The 22,671-nt window shown below is 36.4% G+C and overlaps 1 protein-coding gene across 1 annotated transcript in view; it reads left to right on the forward strand.

Annotated features, from left to right (window-relative positions):
- Positions 1–22,671, forward strand: part of LOC107563246 (A disintegrin and metalloproteinase with thrombospondin motifs 17-like) — a 122,277-nt gene that overhangs the window by 23,469 nt on the left and 76,137 nt on the right. Inside the window, exons 9-10 of the mRNA XM_016248067.1 lie at positions 1,381–1,424; positions 11,211–11,316. Of these exons, the coding sequence (XP_016103553.1) occupies positions 1,381–1,424; positions 11,211–11,316 (150 nt within the window). The remainder of the gene's footprint in view (positions 1–1,380; positions 1,425–11,210; positions 11,317–22,671) is intronic.

The raw sequence follows: 22,671 nt of genomic DNA on the forward strand, positions 1-22,671 counted from the left end.
TATATATATATATATATATATATATATATATATATATATAATCAAAATGCATTTTATGTTTTGGGGTTGTTATTTTTCTTTTCTTTTATTTCTTTTTGGAATATATTTTTATGTTCTAAATTTAAAAAAATTATTCAAATTTTCAGTTTTTGGAGTGAAATATTTTTATTTTATTTTATATCTAATATATTTTACATTTTGGGGTGATTTATATTGTTTTTTTTATTTCTTATTGTAACATATTTTTGGCTTCTAACTTTCAAAAAATAAATTAATTTCAGTTTTTGGAGTGAAAGTTGTATTTATTTTATTTTATTTTATTTTTATTTTATTTGTTTAATATTTTTTGGTTCTACAAAACATTTCCTCATGCTAAATTTCTTTTGGTTTTGGGGTAAAAATAACTCTGACATCTTGACAGGCATCGTGGGATTCACCCTAGCGTGTGTTTGAGTGTCAGTCCTGAACGCTAGTTAGCGGTTTTATGCATCAGAAGTCACAGAATTGCTCTACTGCCATCACTGTCTGAAGTTTTGGTGCCATATTGAGTTCATGCCACTCTTGTCTGGTTGTTACAACTTCTCTTGAGCATTGTGGCTGGTTCACTCCTCATGTAAACAACGGCCGAGCAGGAAATGAGCTGGATTTGATTCATTTACTGTTGTTTTGAAGTGTTACTCCTTTAACTGATGGAGGAACGCCACACAGGGGAAAGGAGCGCACAGTTACAGCAAAAACACTGTGGTTTTCCCACAATGCACTATTTAACCATCAGAGGTCAGGTTCAGGCAACAGGCATCCAAACAAACAAAAACATTTTCAGAAGGACCCTTTTGTTTCACAGATATATTGAAGCTTCTCAAGATATTATATATCAGCTTTTCATTCCAAGTTTACTAAAGACTATTTGCTGTTTTGCCTTTAATGTTTGCTTTTGTTGTCTTGAATCTGGTTAGTTTATTTCTCTGATAAATAAATAATACACAAGTAAATTAATGTGCAATGAACATCTCAGTTACGTTTCATTTATTAGTCAACCTTGTCTCAAGTCCCAAAATTCATCTGCCAATGAATGTAAATAGCATTGATTCATTTGTTCATGGAAGAAATTATGAAAAATGTATGTTCATAGTAAAATCTCTTGACTTTTGACTGCAAACTTTGGTGTCTGAGCATTGTTTGAGACATTTTTGAGGTCTCTGAAACTCTAGTTGAAACAAATGTGAGATTAACAGGAGAAAAATCTGAAAAGGAGTCTCCATTTGCCCTCTTTTTAATCTCCTTGCTGTGTTGGAGAAACAATATAGATCTCATTTGATTAGCTTTTCTATTATCTAACATTTGTTTCTGTTTCTCTCTTGTCTTGTTTTCTCTCTCCAGAACAGATTTTTGCGTCCATAAAGATGAGCCTTGTGACACAGTTGGTGAGTCTCACTGAACCGCTCTTTTTTTGGTGAATTCTTCTCATAGTCACTTCATGGGAATTTATAACCACACACACAAATACCTCAAAAATGAAATGGAATATCTCTTGCAGTCTGTAAAAACCCACAAAATTGTATTATAAATCCTTGAAATATCTAAGTCTTGTTAAGCCACAAGAGAACATCTGTTACCATGATTTTAGCACCGCATAGCATCACCCTAATAACCACCCAGAACATGCTACAATCATGCCAACAAGCTTAAGCAACACGTGTAAACATAAAAATAACCAGTTTGTTCTATATGTATTATTTTTAGGAACATAATTTTAGGTTCTAAAAATTCTTTATTCATGCAATATTTATTTAGTTATACGTTTTTTTAAACATTTTTAGGTTCTACATTTTTTATGCAAAATTTCTTTACATTTTCAGGTGAAATATTACCCTGACATTAACACACACACACCTCAAAAAGCAATCTTGCAATCTGTAAAAATCCACAAAATTGTCTTGTAAAATCAAGAAATAATTAAAAGTATTTTAGCGAAGTACTTTAGTATTTATACCTTTAGTATAAAAGTATTATTATATATACTTTTAGGAACATACATTTAGGTTCTAGTACTTTCCTAATGCTAAATTTAGTTTGATGTTGCGGGAAGTTTTTGTTCATTTATTTTTTAGGCTCTACATTTTTATTCACAATTTCTTTTGATTTATGAAATGAAATATGGCCCAGGCATATATACATACCTCAAACATAAATTGAAAATGTCTTGCAATTTTTTCTGAAAAGCCACAAAATTGTATTATATATCCTTGACATAACTAAAAGTTCTGTTACAGTGATATTAGCACCAACTGCATAGCATCACCCTAATAACCACCCAGAACGTGCTAGTCATGTCAACAAGCTTAATGTGGGTAAGCAGCTCTCACAATTTCTTCAGAAAATAATGTAAAAATGCAGTTAATGTGTTCGAGTTCTTCAGGTCATCCGTATGCAGCCAGTTTCTTCTTCATAAATCTCTTGGACTTTTTGATATGGACCATTAAGTATTCTGACATTATCCCATCAGTATTCAGTCATTGATGGAGAAACACGAAACAAGAGATGGATGTTTGCTGAATAACATAAACATGCCTTTGGGTCTTGAGAACGTCAGTCCATGATCTTTTTAATTCAGAGCATTCGTCATCGAAACCTCGATTTCTTCCAAACTCACAACAGATCTCAGATCCTCTGGCGATCCATGAGTCCTGGCCACCTGCCGCTTGTGCAGTTCTCTGTGTGGGGCATTTGAAAATAGTCCTGTCTTTTCCCCTCTCCTGACCCCCTGGATTCCTGCCATTGGAGCCAGGTGACTCATATTCACTCGTATCCCAGCGTACCCCGGGGGAATGAACATTGAACTGTGATCTGCTCTTGAGCTGTGTTCCAAAAACTAGTCAGCTTTGTTTTTCTGCTCTCTAGAGAGGCAGCGGTCTAATAAGGCAGCAACCTATTAGAAATGAAACCTCATTCACTACTGTTCAAAAGTTTGGGGTTAGTAAGATTTTTGTTTTTGAAAGCCTCTTATGCTCATCAAGGCTGTGTTTATTTAATAATATTATGAAAAATTATTACACTTTAAAATTACTGTTTACTAGTTGAATGTATTGTAAAATGTAATTTATTTCTGTGATGTAAAGCTGAATTTTCAGCATCATTACGCCAGTCTTCAGTGTCACATGATGCTTCAGAAATCAGTCTAATATGCTGATTTGCTGTACAAGAAACATTTCTGATTATTATTAATGATGAAAACAGTTGTGCTGCTTAATATTTTTGTGGAAACTGTGATACATTTTATTTTTCAGGATTCTTTGATGAACAGAAAATTCAAAAGAACAGCATTTTTTGAAATAGAAAAAGTTTGTATCATTGTAAATGTCTTTACTATCACAATTTAATGCATCCTTGCTGAATAAAAGTATTAATTTCTTTCAAGAAGAAAAAAAAAACTCTTTCTGACCCCAAACTTTGGAGTGATAGTATACATGAATGATTTGGGAAAAATAAATAAATAAATTGAGAGAAAGTTTGCTACTATAAAAAAATTATTTGGTAGATTAGACTATTTTTTTTACTAATATTTTTTTGGTAAATTAGACACCATTGTAATCATGCTTTCCACCTTACACAACAGCTATTGCATTGGGAGCTCACTGAAGACTATGAAGACATCGCACTAGGTTTTAAAACAGAGCCTTGGAGTGAAAGTCACATGACGTATCTCAAAGTTTTGACACGCCATGCTGTTGAGTCTAAGGTTCTGTTTAACACGTAAAGTTGAAAATTCATCCATTCCAGAGTTTCCAAACACGCTCAGCAGGGTCATGCTTTTCTTTAGCGTCTGCATACCACGAGACCACCATCGCATCCAGAATGGATTGTGAGCGCAGAAGCCACCTCAGGACCGTTTGTTCAGTTCCAGACAATCAGAGCGGGCCGTAATTGTTCCGGCATGATGGAAATCATTTGGTCACAGTGCTGCTATTATGCAGCAACTGGGAATGGCATCCCTAGAATGATGAGTTTGAGCGGACGTCTCTCTGTTTGGGTGGCCCAGTTCCTTCAGGGGAACATTGACATCAACCGTGAAAAACCTGCAGTCTGTAGAGGCAGCCAAGCGAAGGCCTCCATGTTAAGACACGTAAGATAAGCAGACTTTCTATTTCTGTTCCACATCTTTGTTTCGGATTTAACGCTCGCATGATGCAATTCTATAGTTATTTGACTGTATATGGTCTTGAGTCGATTTGGTAGTAGGGTTGGAGTAACCAAGTAAAGTCTGGTGAGTGTCCGTCAAATGAGAGTGTTTGAGATAACGGCGCCAGTGATGAAAGCAATGACCTCACTGATATCAACTTCAACCCACTTTATGCCCCACTAGCAGTAGGAACACAGGAAATATGTTTAAAGCAATGTTTACAATATTGCAATGTAGGGCTGTGCGATTAATTGAAATCGTCATAAAATCGCGATTTGAGCTTGCGCGATTTCTAAATCGCTTTATAGCATGATTTTCCGCACCCCCGACCTCCCACAGTATGCTATCCGAACCAATCAGAATGCAGCGCTCCTAAATGGAGCACGAGAACAGAACAGACCGGGCAGGCAAACAAACGTAACGCCAGGTTCACACACTCAGTCTGTGGTGCGAATTTTTTCCGCGCCCATGTTAACAGATCAGAGCGTTCACACTGCACGTGATTGCGGTCCGGCAGTGTGCTCCAGGAGCGGTGCATCTGCAGCAGTCATGCTGTGATCGTTTCCGCACAGAATCTATTTCTGCTGTGCTGCACGCTCTGAATTAAAGTGACAGCACATTATTCGCGGTAAAAATTAAAATGGATTGACACGGAAATTTAGTAATTACACCATAAATGCATATAATTAAAGTCTACTGTTTCACAGTCAACACATGGCTTTTTGGCTAGATTTAAAACAAGGAAAAGTGCACTTTTAGATAAACAAGGCAATAATAGATGGCACTCGTGGTGGTAGTTAAAGTTATATTTATTGAGTTTAAACGTGAATATGTCTATGAAAGATTGTATCACTGTACTGTGATAAAAGAGAATCACAATGCTGAAAAAGCATTTTCAGAAACAACGTTTGGATTTGAAATCAAAATAATGGATAAATGTTGTGTTTGTGGTAAACAGCCGCGGATCAGGAGCGGACTGCAAACGCGCCCTGTGCGAAAGCAAAATGAGTCTTGAACAACATTAAACTTTTAACCCTGAACTTTTTGCAAACGTTTCAACCGTGTCATCCTTTAAGATATGCACGTTTTTGCTGAATCATCAAGAATAAAAAAAAGCACAAATTAACTTTGTCTAGGCAGATTTTGTTTCAAAAACAAAACAGCTTATATTGCTTTAACCCTCATGTTTTGTTCCGGTCATTTTGACCGAGAGGATTTTCTTTTCGAAAATGCTAATTAATGATTAAAACCTACTGACTTTGCTTACAACTTCCCTAAAAATATATCATTTTCTTTTTGGAAGTGAATGGCCATAATCCTCATTGATCTGAGTTTATGCACCTCTGATTTCAAATGAATAAGCCAAAATTATCCACAAATAATGTTTTGTTTCATTTACTCGTAAACTGAGTAAACTCAGTTTACTCGTGAGCATGAGCTCAGATCATTGAGGACTATAATCAGTTCCAAAAAGTAATACAAAACTTGTGCTAACTGAATGAAAACAAGTTGATTAAAAGACAGATTTTTGACCTGGAACGCCACATTACAGTAGGTAAAGGATTTTCAGCACAGCACAAGGGTTAAATCAAATGGTTTAGAAAAAATAGGTAAACATCAAAAAAATTCCTCCTGCCAGATTATGCAATACTGGAAATTACCCATTGCAAACTGTGATTTATTTGTTTAAATGCCAAAACTCTACTTCTGATGCCAAAACGGCTCAGTTTTTTCCCCATTTTGAAGGTCATTATGAATTATTTACCTGTGTAAATGGGCCAAATGTGCTCATGATATTACAGCAAAAGAAATATTTGCCTAAAAAAAAGATGTAGAATAGTTTAATGAAAACACGTTTTGCATTTCCTCTCGTCCCATTGAAATGCACACCTAACTGTCTGGAATCACCCTCTGAACTCAGTTAAAGGTTGTAATTATTAAACGAGAGGAATTTCCCCATTCAGTCAGGTAGGAGGAGCGGAGACGCCTCGTCTTGGAGATCATTCAGAGCAGAAGTCTGTGTTTAAATGGTGCTCCTCTCTTTTCAGCTGATGTACAAGGATCCCATTGAGATAGGGTTTGATTAAGAAGGGATAAGCTCGTACCTCAGGCTTAACGTCTCCCATCTCAGATTCACTTCCTGGCTTTTGAAGTCTCTGTTTCTTTGAGTTCTTCGCCCTGAGCAACGGTCCACGACTTGAGTGAAATCTGATACGAGGGGTTTAACTTTTACAGCTGCCCCATAAGACCGATACAGATTGGAACGTTTGCTTTGGCTGTTAAATAAATTTAAACTTCGGAGAAGTTTTCAGTGCTTTTCGTGCTTCATGCATCGCTACACTATCGACAATAGACACGTTTTGTCCACAAAATCTCAACGAAATTTCACTAATGTGACCGCACCTTTTGGCTTAGTGGTTTGTTCAAATCACTAACACTAAATATGAGGCTGTGAGCAAAAGTCTCATAGTTTTAATAGTTGACCTCTTTCTAGTACAAACAGTAAAACATTGCCTCAGTGTTTTGGGATTTCCATCGTGTCCTTACTCGGATGTGGGATGTTGAGTCATAATAAGCAACTCCTATTTCAACCACTTCACTGTGTTTATTGATATTTGCTTCAATGAAGCGCCACAACCGTGAGCTGAACTTTAAATCACGGTCTAGCGCTACCATAAAACATACATTCAGCTGAAGGCCACAAGAAACACCATGAAGAATCGTGAACATAAAAACCTCACGTCTTTTCATGTCTGTTGTTGTAGTTTCTGTAATATGGAAACGATCCTGATGTTCAGTTCTGTGGATCGTCTCCATGGTTTTATAAGCCCTCCTGCACAGTAGGTTCAACGTGCCATTTCCTGTTTTCTGTGGGCCTTTTGAGGGCTTGAGAGGGATGGTTCAGTGTGGGACTGTAAAACTGAAGCTTTAAATGGAGCGTAGCATAGAAAACAGTTCATTAAACTCCTGCTCAGGTGAATTACTATTTTCAATATTCAAAAACTTTTTTTGTGAGACATATTAAACCATAATAACTGTAATTATTTATATATATATATATATATATATATATATATATATATACACACACACACACACACACACACACACACACAGTATAATATATTTATATTATATAGTATACAATTTAATCATTAAATATAAGAGTTAAAAAAAAACTGTGTTATTTCATTTAATCCCATTATTGTGTAGAAGAAACAATTGAAATATAATAGAAAAAGGGTTGTTTGTCACTAAGCTTTTGAGAAAAAAATTTGATTGATTATTAAAATAAAGTAATAAAAACAGTAAATAAAAAATATATTAAATGAAACTAGTATTAGTGATAGTAATAGTGATAAATAAATACATTTTATGTAATAAAATGTGTTTGCGAATGTCATTTCTTGTTGACTTCAGGCAGACAACCAAACCTGGCCCAGAGAAACAACTGAGATATTAAAAATCTAGAATAAACAATTGCGATATTAAAAAGATCTCATTTGACTTTTTTCTTGTTTTCCAGGAAGCTTTCAAGGAAAAATCTGACTGTAAATCTGGTTGTAATTTGGACTGTTGATATTTGTTTGCATGTTTGTTGTCTCACATTCTTGTGTTTTAAATTAAAGCAGCTGAAAGTCTCTCTGCTTGCTGTTGGAAACGGGAAATGAGGTGAAAAGCAGTAAAAAAAATTTAATAACACCCTGACAGAGTAACGTCCTACTGCAGTATATATACTGTATATAATATCTATACGTATATACTGTAGATATATGTACAGATAGAAAAAAAACTGATCCTACATGTTGTTTGACATTGTTGTTGTTTAAAGCAGCTGACTGAAAGCGCTGCTCACAACTAATAACAAAGCATTCAGCCGGTCCGCCCAGGCTGCTGAGCTGGTAGATTCGCTGTACTTCTCTCGTCACGAAAGGGCTCACTCGTGAATGCAAAGCACTCTACATGTGCTAACAGCAAATTAACCCCAAATAAATAATCGGCAAAAAATCTCCCGGCACCGTGTGTATTCAGGCCTGTCTTTCTGAGTCTGTCTGGCTGGACCGTGAGCTGTGGTGCCATGGTGAGCGCTGAGTCAAATTCAGCTACCGATATCTATCTGTCTGTCTGTCTGTCTGTCTGTCTATCTATCATCTTGACAAAAATTACAGCAATACTATTTCAGAATTTCAGTTTAATTTTTATAGATCCCCCCCGTATATTCATAAATTCCTCATCAAATTCATCAATGAAATTCATTGAATTAAATGAAATTTACAATTCAGTTCAATTTCGACCTCAATTGAGTTCACTTTTCAATCTTGGATCATCATTTACTCTCCCTCGTGTCATTCCAAACCCGCTTGCTGTCATTTTTTCCATGGAGTACGAAAGAAAGCTTAAATAATTAGCTGAACTCTCATTTCCATTCATTTGCAGTGAAGGTGTTATTAAGCCTACCTGTCTGTCATGTGTAGTTCACCCATCCAGACATTACACATTATAGATAACATTCCATCAACTCACAGCAAGCTATAAAAATATCTGCACAGAACGATTGCAGAGACTTGCTTACAGAAACTTGAACTCATCTGACCTGTAAATCAGTAAATCAAAAACTGTAAATCAGCTCGTGACAGATGTAGCAGATATAATTGCAGCACTTCAAAAAAACTAAAAACAGATAGAAGAATGGCGGTTTAGAGGGGAAGTGGAGGAATTTAGGACAACATCTGTTTTCCAATCAACCTGCTGTTCTTTTTATATGGCATTCAAATAAATTTTTTTTCCATAATACAATTCCAGTCAGTGTAAAACTGGCACAGCCCATTATTTTCCGACATGTGTTTTAGACCTCAGATCCATGTGTAAAGATGAAAAACTCATCCTGACACAAGCAAATCATCACCTCATCTGTATCGCTAATATGATTTTTTCATATTATATCATAATACTGATAATACATCGACTGAATTGGGATTTCAGCTTAGTCTCCATACATGGTGATGTGTTTTGTTTTCAGAGTATTTCTACACCGTAGATTGAAGAATGATAAAGCACAGTTCATTTGTTTTTACTGCATGTTTCAGTACATGGCAATTGTTTCCAGCATCAGTCATCAAACACTGTGAGCAAATAACACAGAAACTTTGATTTATGAGCTACAGTGGAACGTCCAAATGTCTCTTTATTTTGTAATTGCAGGGTTTCTGTTTTTATTGCTCTAGAACAATATTTATTGAACCACTGTGTGAAACATGTAAGACCAGAAATTATATCTAGCCTAGTTTTTTTAAATAAGATGTGTTATGTGGTTGTATATCATCACGTTTTTCTTTTTCTCACGGGCCTTTTAAGTCACACTGTTGTTGTTCAGTATTTTCATTGTGTCTTGATAGTAAACAGCTGTTACTGTGTATAGGCTGCTTAATGCTTATTTATTCAAGTTGGTTAAAGTAATAATATACTTGTTTCAAAAACTATGGTTGTGAGCTGCCCATGTAATCAACATTTTAAGGCATTGTATTTACGCTCCCAAACAGAAGTTGCATTAACTGTTTTTTTTTTTTTTTGTCATTTACTAATTCATAATGCTGATAACAATTTAGATGCCTGCAGATGTAAATTGTTACAGGGGTTTTGACCAGATTTGACCAGTTGAAGCCTTCTAAATGTTGCATATTTTAATATATAATTCATATAGTTTTCTTTAACAATGCAATGCGATAATTGCATGAGATGCATATTGCAAAAATCACACAAACTGAAAAATGTGACCTGCCATATGCTCATACAATCAATGCTCATTTCCTGTTGTTATTCCATGTAAAAGTACCTCTGCAGGACCAAACTGCTCTCTTGTCGTCCTAAACACAGTTTTGTGCCGTTTTTTCTTTTTTAACACAAGCATCTGGGCTGAATTTCATTCTCTGGTTATTGATTTCACTTACGGTGGTCAGAGGCTAAGTGAGGTTGTCTGGGTTTCGTCCAGTGTCAGACACAAACCAGGTGCTTTCACAGGAACACTAGAAAGGGGATAGTCTGTGATGTGACGTAGACTTTCTGATGTGGCATCACTCAGTGAAAGAGATTCTGACTCATAGAACATGTGTTTGCTGTCAGTTTGTACAAAAAGCAGTTGTGCTATCATATAGAGTTTTATATTTTCTGAAGACATTCAGACTGTTGATTGAATGTCATGAAGTTACAGGTGGTTGCCAGGGCATTTCTATGTGGTTGCTAGCCTGTTCTAATGTGTTTTGCATGTTGGTTATGGGGTTGATGGATGTTTTTTTTTTACAGAAACATATTAATCAGAATATTTATTTATTTATAAAGATGAAATATAATGTAATTCTTTGGGACTTATGTTATATAATTGCTTTGAGGATTTATTTATTTGTTTGTTATTTCAAAACTATCGAGATAACAAAAAAAATTATCATTATAATAATATTTATAAATTATAATAATTATCAGAATATATTATGCATAAAATATAAAATATTATATCCTATAGTATTTAATTATTTAGGTTTCAATATGTTTATAATTTTTTTTTAATATTGTAATGTAAAAAAACAAATATATATATATATAGAAAGAGAGAGAGATTTATAGATATATATTCATATATCACAATTTGAACAATTCACATTTTTTTAACAAAAATCAGCAAAATTTAAAATTCAATAATAATGTTCAATACTTCACAAAACCAAATGTTAAATATGAAATGAATGGCATATCTGTGTCCTTTATGGCACTGCTTTTTCCTCTCTGAAAAATTTCTTGCAAGAAATCTGTTGTTATTCCTCAGGACAGGTGGGTGACTGAAATTGGCATAAAAACACAACCACAATTAAAAACCTCTCAGTTACGAGGAGGACAAAAGTAAGCTAAAACTGACAGCGATTAGCAGCAACGACTGATCTCCAGTCAGTGTGAATGAGCTTCAGGTATTAAAGTGTCAGATTTTGTGGTTTCCTGTCTATCCGTTATCTTCTCACTCAGTGCTTTGCTCTCTCCACAGGAATTGCTTATCTGGGCGGCACCTGTAGCTCCAAGAGGAAGTGTGTGCTGGCGGAGGACAACGGACTCAACCTGGCCTTTACCATCGCTCATGAGCTGGGCCACAAGTGAGTCCAAACACCATATAAATCAGCTCTGATTGGACGCAATTAAACATGCAACTAGTTTTTGAGATGCTCTGTGGTACTAAAGGAAAATTTGAAATCACATCATATGACCCCTTTAATGTAATGTTTTTCTTGTGTTTGGGATCCCAGAAACATCAACAATGACCGTCAAAAGTAATCACTGATTTGACCAAATCAAATCCAGTAGGCAGAGTATTGACTATTTACTTTAATTATTTTGCTTTAACTATTTGTTTTAACTAATCTGTTTTGTTCCAATATAGTAATCCAATATAGTAAAATTTAGGTTTGGCGGTTTCACGGTTTCCTCAAAAATATGAAACAGATATGAATATGAAACCGTTTTCTTTCATTTCTTTCTTTCACCTTTATTTATAAAGCGCTTTTAACAATACAGATTGTGTCAAAGCAACTGTACAGCATTAATTAGGAAAATAGTGTGTCAATAATGCAAAAGTACAATAGTAAACTAAATTTTCAGTTAAAGGCAGTTCATCATTGAATTCAGTGATGTCATCATCCAGCTCAGTTCAGTTTAAATAGTATCTGTGCAATCAAGTCGACGATATCGCTGGAAATTAAATTGGTTTTCTACATTGATAATAGTCAGAAATGTTTCTTGAGCAGCAAATCAGCATCTTAGAATGTTTTCTGAAGGATCATGTGACACTGAAGACTGGAGTAATGATGCTGAAAATTCAGCTTTGCATAGCAGGAATAAATTACATTTGAACATATATTCAAATAGAAAACACTTATTTTAAATTGTAATAACATTTCACAATATTACTGATTTTACTGTATTTATAATCAAATAAATGGTGAGCATAAGAGACTTCTTTCCGAATCATAAAAAAAATCTTAATGATGCCAAACTTTTGAGTGGTAGTATATATTCTTTAGCTATTGAAAGCACCCCAAACAGAATGTGATCAAGAGATAGGGATAGTTCACCTGAAAATGAAAATAGGTATCATTTACTCACTCATATGTACTTTCAAACCAGTATGACTTACAATCTTTTGTATAACACAAATTCACAGAGTTTATACAATGAACGCATATTTGAACTAATAAGTTAGTCATACAGGTCTTAAATGATAACAAAATCTAAATTTTTGTGTGAACTATCCCTTTAACGTTTCATTTGTGTTCACACGGGCCAGGACATTTTTAGGTTAAGGCCCACAGCATTTGCCGATTTGGTCAGACAAGTAGATGGATGCAATCTCCAACCAGATCTCCATCCATGATCAGACTCAATTTCAGACTTGTAAATATCTAGTTTGTAATCTAAATTGGTTATTTAAATCATGCATTGCGCTCTGTTGGTTTTTCTAAATATCCACCTCTGCTCTTTTAACAACAGGTTGCTTGCATACGTCCCTCTTCATCAGGTTTCTCTCGTTAAATGAGCGGTTGAGACAGCGAACACACTTCCATCCTCACCATGTGGTTTGGAAAACCTAGACATACTTGAAAGAGAACATGCTGTAAATGAACATTTCGCGTTCACACATCATTCACATGAGTTATAGGATTGAACCGAATGCCATGACGACGTATTACCTGCTCTGCCCGAACAAAAACACGCTTCTCACAATAGCTCCCCTTCATCTTCTCGCTAGCATAAAGCCCTCTTTGATAGAACAATGATGGGCAGCCAACACCAAAATTTGTCTGGAAAAATGGCCAAGCTACATTAGCGTAAGCGCCAGTCTTCAGAGGAGTTATCGCTGTACCTGCTCCAGTATAGTGTGCCGCCACGGCCAAAGTCGGCTTTAATGCCCGGCAGTAATGAGCTGGCACCGATCACGCCCGACTGGTGCCGATACCGCTATCCCAGTCATCACACGCACACAGCGCTCCATTGTCTCCAGTCTGTAAAAACACTATTAAAGCGAGTGCATTATGGGTTTATGTGCACGCTTAGGTCTTTACAATATAAGCTGTAGCAAGACATGTCAATATGATTATTTTATAGAGTCGCTAGTGTTGAATATTTCTGTCAGCATGGCATTTACAGGCTCTAATAAACACATGCAACAGCATCGTGCTTTCTGATGGATTGAGAGTTCTTTGAGTAGCGAGCAGAGTTTCTCATCTTTCATCTGCTTACGACATTTTGATTTGGCGCGCGGGCGTAACGAAGCTTAATGACTGTCTGGGAGTCTTGTTTTAGCGCCGCTCCATTCGTCTCGCTTTATCAAGTGTAGACGCTGATCGTTTTCCAATAATAACAGTTGAAGGAGCACGATCACGGCACTCAAGGAACATTGGCGTAACACTAATGTGGGGTTTGCCGCATGCATCGACTCAATCGAAATGAAAACATCCTCCATATGGGAGCAGCGTGTCACGTCATATTTCAGTCCACCCACAATACCTCATTAGTGTCATCATTGCTTATTCGATCATTAGTCAAAGCGCCTTTCAGAATAAAGATAAGTGAGTTCCTGTTTAATGAATGGATGGAGTAATTGGTGCTTGCAGGTGAGTTTGGAAAATTACACAATGTGAATGACACTGCTCAAAAGTTTGGAGCTGGTAAGATTTTAAATGAAGTCTCTTGTGCTCACAAAGGCTGCATTTATTTGATCAAAAATGCAGTAATATTGTGAAAAAATATTGCAATCTAAAATAACTGCTTTCTATGTGAATATACATTTTAAAATGTGATTTATTCCTGTGATCAAAGCTGATTTTTTAGCATCATTAATCCAGTCTTCAGTGTAACATGATCATTCAGAAATCATTCTAATAGGCTGATTTGCTGCTCAAGAAACATTTTTTATCCCTATTGAAGTTAAAAACTGTTGTGCTGTTTAATATTTTTTGTCGATACATTTTTATTTTCAGAATTCTATGATTAATAGAATAGAAGTTCAAAAGAAGAGCTTTTATTTTTTTATATTATATTCTTTTGTAAAACAAAATTGTCCTTTAGAGCTGCAGATAAATCACTTCTTTGAATGTTTTACTTGCAACCAGTGAGCGATTGTTCAGTATTTGTTTCCATCATAATTTAATTAGCCACTTAGGGCCAGACTTACTAAACAGGGAAAATTAGCGTTAATGCGCAATTCCATAAATGCGCCGATGGGAGGGGAAAATTCTGCGGGTGATTTACTGACAATGCGCACATTAAAGAACACAGATGCAGCCAGATAATTTCCATAATGATCATCGCAATCTACCAAGAGCAGCGCAAATTACCAACTGCTATAAGACATGCTTTTTTTGAGTGTTAAATAATGGTGCAAATACCTGTAATTTGACGAGCGCAAACGTTAAATCGCATTGCGTGATTCATTTTAATACTCTCCTCCCATAAATTTTGCATCTGAAAGGGAAACTTCTACAAATGTGTCCACGCCTTTTCATCGCAAATTCATCACTGTGCATCTTTATTAAATCCTGACAGTACTATTTTTTTAACAACATAAATGGTTTGCGCTGGCGCAAGCTGTTAGTAAATATGACCCTTAATGTAAGTATATACATTTTTTATGCACAATTTAGGAATTTTAGAAAGTTTCCATGCAGCGTTTTTATGCAATTTCGCAAAATTTGCACATTAATACGTGGATGCAAATTATGGATGCCAGCTATTGTTGACACAAGGATGGTACATAGTTGTTAACGTGAGCAATTTGAAACAGGTTTGTGGCTTTTTGGTGGTTTTTGCTGTTACTTTTGCTCATATGTAGAGTTAGAGGCATGAAACAAACCACTAAAACTAAGGATATTATCATTTGGTGAGTAGCTTTTACAGTTTATAGACATCAGTGATTCCTTAATTGTAGCTAATGCAATATGCAATTACATTTTCTAAACGTAAACTACGCCAGAGCGCGTACACACCTCACGCACCGGATGCGTGCGCGCACTCAAAGACAGTTGGACATAGTGGTGTATAAGAGATAAAAAATGATATAAATACTGTTCGGTTTCTGGCACAAACCGATCGTTTCGTGTCTTAGGACATCAATGTGTCGTCACGAGCCGCAGGGTTTAATTTGGATTTGTCTGTGCATGTTTTTTTTACTCATAGATTTTGTTACCATTGCCATGCATTATACGACTGATAGACTGCAACGGTTAAAGTTAAAAATCATCATATGTGTTCTACTGAAGAAACAAAGTCACCTACATCTTGGATGCCCTGGGGGTAAGCAGATAAACATCACATTTTCATTTTTGGATGAACTATCCCTTTAAATAATTTTCAGTTTTTTTGGTTTAACTATTAAAAAAAAATTGTGCATACATGAAAATCTCTTTTTTATATATAATGTACATACATTATAAGATTAGAAAATAATATATTTAAATTATATTACATAATATATTAAAAGGGCCATCGGATGCAACATGCACTTTTACAAGTTGTTTGAACTGATATGTGTGTTGGCAGTGTGTGCACACAACCACCCTATAATGATAAAGAACCACCCAGTGGGTTATTTTTTATCTTGTTAAATAATTTCCCCTTTCTCAAATCAAGCCATTCTCAGCTCCTTGTCTGTGTGACGTCAAACAAATCCAGGCCCCTCCCACAATTGTTGATTGACACTGGCGTTTTACCTTAGAGCCGCCCTGAGTGAGCTGTCATCAGTCCGGCATTGTTTTGACGCCGGAGCAGATGTAAACAAGAATGACTCCTAAGCGATTGAGGTGTTTTGTTGTTGGATGTAATAATGAACATAGCAGTCGTCATTTACTCCCGACATCTGAGCCGCTGAAGTGGATTACCTTTGTTTCTGAAGGGAATGCGCCCCCGATCTACCTAAATGTGTCTACGTTCACGCAAATCATTCATGATCCAGCCTCACCTACAGAATAAGTGAGTATAAGGTTCTTTTATGAATCTTTGCAAATCGCCTTTCCTAATAACGTGCTAGTTAGCAAGTTCCACGGCTAAAGTAAACAGTATCATGAGAATGGCTCATCACCCCACAGAAGAGAGGGGCGGGGTCAGCAGAGCTCATTAGCATTTAAAGGAATATGAACTAAAACGGGTTGCTGAAAACAGAGCTGATTTTGACAGGGTAAAAAGGGTGTTGTTTTACACTACCATTGAGAAAATTTTACCAAAGTATTATAGTTATATACTTTTCATTAAAGGGGGCATAACACACACAGTTTCAGCCAATCTCATGTTAATCTTGAGTACCTATAGAGTAGTACTGCATCCTTCATATCTCCAAAAAGTCTTTAGTTTTATCATATTTATAAAAGAAAGATACAGCTTTACGATTCTCTCCGGAAAAAGCAGAGCTCCTGGAGGCGCGCCGTGGGCGGAGCTAAAGAGTGACAAGTACTTGGGCGCCAAATGCCAACAAAACAGACATTTGATGCGGTTTCACTTACCGTCTGCAGTTCTGAATCATGACCGGGATCTTTTATAGCTGGGACCGCTCCATCTTTCAGTATCAAACGATGTGCAAATCCAGCGTCGATCTGGGCCTTGTTTATAAAACTTTCGTCAAGAAGTACGAGCCATATGTCCAAATTGTTTTTTGAAACTTTGTCCATGCTTAGCATGAGAATCCAACTCTTTAACAGTGTTAACAACTCTGAATACATGAAACAGCATTGAACCCCCCCTTTAAGACCCTGAAGCAGGGGTCACCAAACTTGTTCCTGGAGGGCCGGTGTCCTGCAGAGTTTAGCTCCAACCCTAATCAAACACACCTGCAGCTAATCAAGGTCTTGCTTGGTATACGTCTGTAGGCGCATTTCCATTACAGATTTGCGCAAAACTTTGGCGATATTTTCTGAATGTCGATAAAAAAGTATTGCGAAATGACGACGTTTCCATTAACCAATGTTATGTGGCTGAAACGTAACCTTTTGCCTCTCGCGATAAGTCATGGCAACGGATTTTGGTGGGATTTTGACGGATTTTGGCTATATTTATTCAAAGGAGGCTTATGCGTGTATCTTTACAGAAGCGGCAAAGACAGCCGCTTCAGAAACGTGCGTGGCGCGGCTGGAATAAACCATAGACTGTATAAAAACATAAACACAAGCATTAAGTGGCTGTAATCAGCTTCAGTGGCCATATCAGAGCCACACTGCACCGCAGACGTGTGCAGTGTAAATTGTTTAAGTATTAATAGTAGGGAAAGCCCCTTATACTGGAGCACGGCCACTTATGAAGTGTTTCTTGGAGGTTATAGTACGTTGAAGAATGATTATATGACTTTTTACATACGCCATGTGACCTGTAAATGCGAAAAAGCCGTTTCCATTGCAGTTTTGCGAATTAATCCTTTTTCGCATTGCCTGAAAAACCACCTCATGCGAGCGTAAAAACTTTTCTGCGATATATATGGGCGTTTTTGCGAAATTGACGCGTTTCCATTAGGCGTATTTTCAATTCGCAATTTCAATTTGCGCAATTTGAAGGGTAATGGAAACGCGCCTAGTGTTTCTCAACCCTGGGGCCCGTTCTTCGTACGTCGCTAACTCAGTTAGCTGGATTTGATTGTTGACGATTTGGCATGATCTTGGATAGTTTGGTTCTTCGAAGCTCATTCCCGAGTTGCTGTCATAGCAACAGGTCCGTAAGCTTAAACCTGCTCGGGAGCAGGCTTATTTCATGTAAAAAGGATTAGATGGCATCTTTTTAAGCAGAATTGATACTTAAAATCTGTCCGTTACCAACGCTACTTTATTACAAGAGTACCCTACTAATCCAGGGACAATAATTTAAAATAATAATCATTTAAAAATAAATGTAAAGATAATATAATAATGTTGTGTAGTCTTTAATACTATAGACACAGCCAGTTTTACTCACTGAGAGATTTATTTGTCATACAATTATTACGTCATAATTGTATTCGAGTCTTACACACATGCTATACAGATAATGTAGAGTCGTGCATTAATTTGAGTGATGACAGATATTATGGGAGTGGCTTGATGGAGCGCAGGAGATGCAGATAACATGATCTTGACCCTTAAGAAACTTTAATTAATGCTGTCACATAACAAATGTGTTCAAATATAAAATTAAATGAATTGCTAATTACATTGAAATAAAATGTAAAATATTAGAAATCGTGAATATAAATAATTTTTAAATAAAATTTAAATAAAATAAAAGCAGTGTACATTTCATTTATTAAAATTGTCAAGTTTTTCGTCTGGTGTCTTTTTTTAATTATATGATGTCATTACGTTGCTGTCTTGCTGCCAGCCAATCGCTGCATTGCTGATCGTGGCTTCGAGTATCGATACATAGCCCCTTTTAAACCAACCCATGAACGCGCAGTTATCTCAGATAACTCAATCCAGCCATACTAATCATCAACAACAGGTGCGTTCGAAGAACTGAATTAGCAAGATCCTGATTAGCACGATGATATCATCGTGGCTGTGACATCTCATCTCGGATGTAATAAGTGACGTACGAAGAATGGGCCCCTGGTCCTGGGCGCCCCCCAGCACTGCACATTTTGTGTCTCCCTAATCAAACACAACTGATTCAACTCATTAGCTCATTAAAAGAAACTCCAGGACCTGAAATAGGTGTGTCAGATAAGGGAGACATACAAAATGTGCAGTGTTTGGGGGCGCCCAGGACCAGGGTTGAGAAACACTGGTATACATGAAACTTCAAGGCAGGTGTGTTGAGGCAAGTTGGAGCTAAACTCTGCAGGACACTGGTCCTCCAGAACCGAGTGTGGTGACCCCTGCCCTAAAGAATCATATCAACTTGTGGAAAATGGGCATCCGATGACCCCTTTAATAGGTTATAATCATATTTACACACACAAACACACACACACACAATTTTTTTAATATAAATTTAATGTATTAAATTTATATGTAATGTATTTAATTTAGTAAATGTATTAATTTAATAAATTGAATAAATTAAATTTGTATATATATATATATATATATATATTAACAAAGGATATATGATACACCTATATAATATTTTCCGCAAATTTATTCACAGACTCATGTATTCATATTGCGTAATACAATGACTGACATGAAGACTTATTTATATAGACTTCATATTTCCTTTGCTTTATACAGGTTTTCATAGCACAAACTAATTTATTATTTGAAACCGTCCAAAAATGGCTGGGTCGTCTGGGACGCAAAGGCAGCTTTTTCCACCTTTTGACCACAAGATGTTGTTAGTGTGCACCAACTTGAAAAGCTTCGAGTAATTAACCTTTTTACGATACAGTTGAAGGGAAAGCCTCGGTGCTTCGCAAAGCTTCATTTTCCCATCACTACCCCATGGGGAAAAACACAACTGGCAACAAGGCTTGGCAAGGCAGGGCAGGCCACAAGGCACACACTCAACATTCAACAACGAACTGCCCGCAACTGCAAACACAAAGAGAATAAATAGGGAGCAAATGAGGAGGGTAATGAAGGAAACACAGGTGGGGCAAATTAACCAATAATCAGGTAACAAGATGGGTTGGGTCAAGACAATTGACATGAGAGCACATGGCACACAGGAAACAAAGACCAAGTGCTCACACAAAACAAAAACACAAGCATATGGCCAGCAAAACAAAATCACCAGCCATGTGCAAAACAAGACATGAACACGCAGCTAATGAGAATACTCATAAGCCACGTGTTCACACAAGACATCACAACAAGAAAGCATGCAGCCAATGAAAAACACAAGCTGCGTGCTACACAGCACAAGACATAACATGAATGCACGCAGCTGATAAAAACATGAACTGCGTGCAACAACACAAGACACCAAAAAAAAACGCAGGCAGAAGAGCACACGGCCCGAGCAAACTCGAGGCCGCACGCTCCCACAACAAGACAGATCATGGAGCGCGAGACTCCGAAACCGAAACTCAACAAGACATGAGTGCAGGGATCCGAACACCATGCTCCAACATGAAACAATGAAACAGGACACGCAGACGAGAGCGCACGGCTCGAGCACTCTCGAAGCCACACGCTCACATGAAAACAATGACATGACGGGAGTGTCAGGGCTCTGTCACAAAACCATGAATAAACTAGACCGAAGTGACAGAACCCTGACGCTAGCATGATTTTATTTTATTTTTAAATTTGTTTAATTTTATTTTATATTTGTTTAATTTTATTTTATCATGTGACTGTATGAATCAAGAATTACTAAATCAAGTTGCATATTTAGTCTGCCATATGTAATAGGTATTGTCAGTGTTTCTTTTAATGAAATTCCCATTGATTAAAAATTCACAATTTTATTTTATTTTATTTTAAATTTGTTTGTATTTTATGATGTGACAGTATAAATCAAGAATTAGTAAATCAAGTTGCAAATTTAGTCTGTCGTATTTTATAGGCATTGTCGGTGTTTCTTTTATTAAATTCCCATTGATTAAATTCACAATTATATTATTAAATTTTTTAATTTGTTTAATTTGATTTTACATTTGTTTAATTTGATATTATCATGTGACTGTATGAATCAAGAATTAGTAAATCAAGTTGCACATTTAGTCTGCCATATGTAATCGGTATTGTCAGTGTTTCTTTGAATTAAATTCTGTCACAGTCTTCAGCGGGTGTGCCCAGGAGGGCCACCAGATGACTGTTCTGGGAGCACATGGCTTGTGTTGTGTTTGTCTGTTGCCATGTGCTCTCTCCTGTCTATTGTCTGGCCCCTCCCATCTTGTTACCTCGTTATTGTTTAAGTTGCTCCACCTGTGTCTCCCTCGTTTGGTTCCTATTTATTCTCCTTGTGTCTGCCGTCCTGTGCTGATCCGTCATTTCTCATTGTGTGTGTTTTGTGTCTGCATGTGTGCAGCTTTAGCTCTGCCTGTCTGTTTTTCCCCCTCGGGGTGGTTTGAGTTTGTTTTTGTTTCATTTTTTATGACTAAAATAAAGTACCATTTCTCCAGCGATTGAGTCCTCGCTTCATCTCCCCGCACGCACCGTGACAAATTCCCAATAATTTTATTTTATTTTACTAACACACATTTAAAAATAAATTTTGTTTCTTTTTGAATATTTTGTTTCTTTATTCATTTATGTAACTTTTTGTTTTTTTTATTTCACAAAACAAATTTGTGACAATTTGAATCAAAAATTAGTAAATCAAGTTAAACTTTTAGTCTGTAATATTTTATAGGTGCAGTCAGCATTTCTTCTAATTAAATTCCCATTTATTAATTTCACCCTGTTTATTTCATTTTATTCTATTCAATTCAAAACAACAATTTCCTTTTGAATATATTTATTTATTTATGAATTCATTTACATTACATACATACCATAACACATTGTTTTTTTCTCTCACACAGGTAATGCGTGCCTGATTATGTGTACATTAATGAGGAAAAAAATGAACTTAAATGATTTTAGCAAATGGCTGCAATATTACAAAGATTGAAAAATTTAAGGGGGTCTGAATACTTTCCGTACCCACTGTATATAATATATAATGTAATGTATAATGTAATAAGATATAATAAATTATTTATTTTTAATTTATTTATATTTTATATGTATTTTTTACTTCAATAATTGTATATATATATAATTAAATAGATTTTCCACAAGCTATTACTAGTTATTACTAACATAAGTACCACTGACCAGGCTAGACTCGTTCTCCAATGTTAATTCTCTGGCAAATATCCTTGAGGAAGGTGTACAAACAGTGCGGCATTTGAATAGAAGAGAGTTCATTCTGGAAGCCCAGGCTTAATAGTGTCTGCTGCGGCTCTATAAACAAAGAACCGGCTGGAGTCATCGATCCTCACGGATGTACTGCAGCCGATGACAGAATAAAGCTGCAGGATTCACTGTCTGCTGTGCCCACCGCGCTTCTGACCTCAATTCAGGCTACAGAGTGTCAACGTATCCAAGCAGATACCAGCACTATCCAAACTCTGCTGTTGAGCTTCTGAGAGCATTTTAATGCCAGAGACAATTAGGCAGATTAGTGTTTTCTCCTGTAGAGTAAAGCTCTGCACTACGATAACACGACAGCATGGCTCTGCTCAAAAACCTGGTGAGCTGCCTATGTAGGCGTCACACTGTAGGTGCACACTACATGAAGGCTGTTCCAAAAGGTAGGCAGCAAAATTATGCTGCCTTATTTTGATCACATTTTGGAGCAGCATCACATGTATTCATCCTGCAGAAGGCAATCCCATAATTATTGTGAATTCACACATGCTTGTCATTACTTGTACATAAACATACATAGACAGCCCATTTAGTGTGTAGCTCAATGGTGCAGGAGATGGGCTTTTGTTAAAAAAAATATAACAAAAACTACCCCGTGGTAGTGATGGGACGTTCGACACCGAGGCTTCGAAGCTTGTATAA

Source organism: Sinocyclocheilus grahami, unplaced genomic scaffold (genome assembly GCF_001515645.1).
Source record: "Sinocyclocheilus grahami isolate Dianchi unplaced genomic scaffold, SAMN03320097.WGS_v1.1 scaffold24.1, whole genome shotgun sequence".
Taxonomy (NCBI): domain Eukaryota; kingdom Metazoa; phylum Chordata; class Actinopteri; order Cypriniformes; family Cyprinidae; genus Sinocyclocheilus; species Sinocyclocheilus grahami.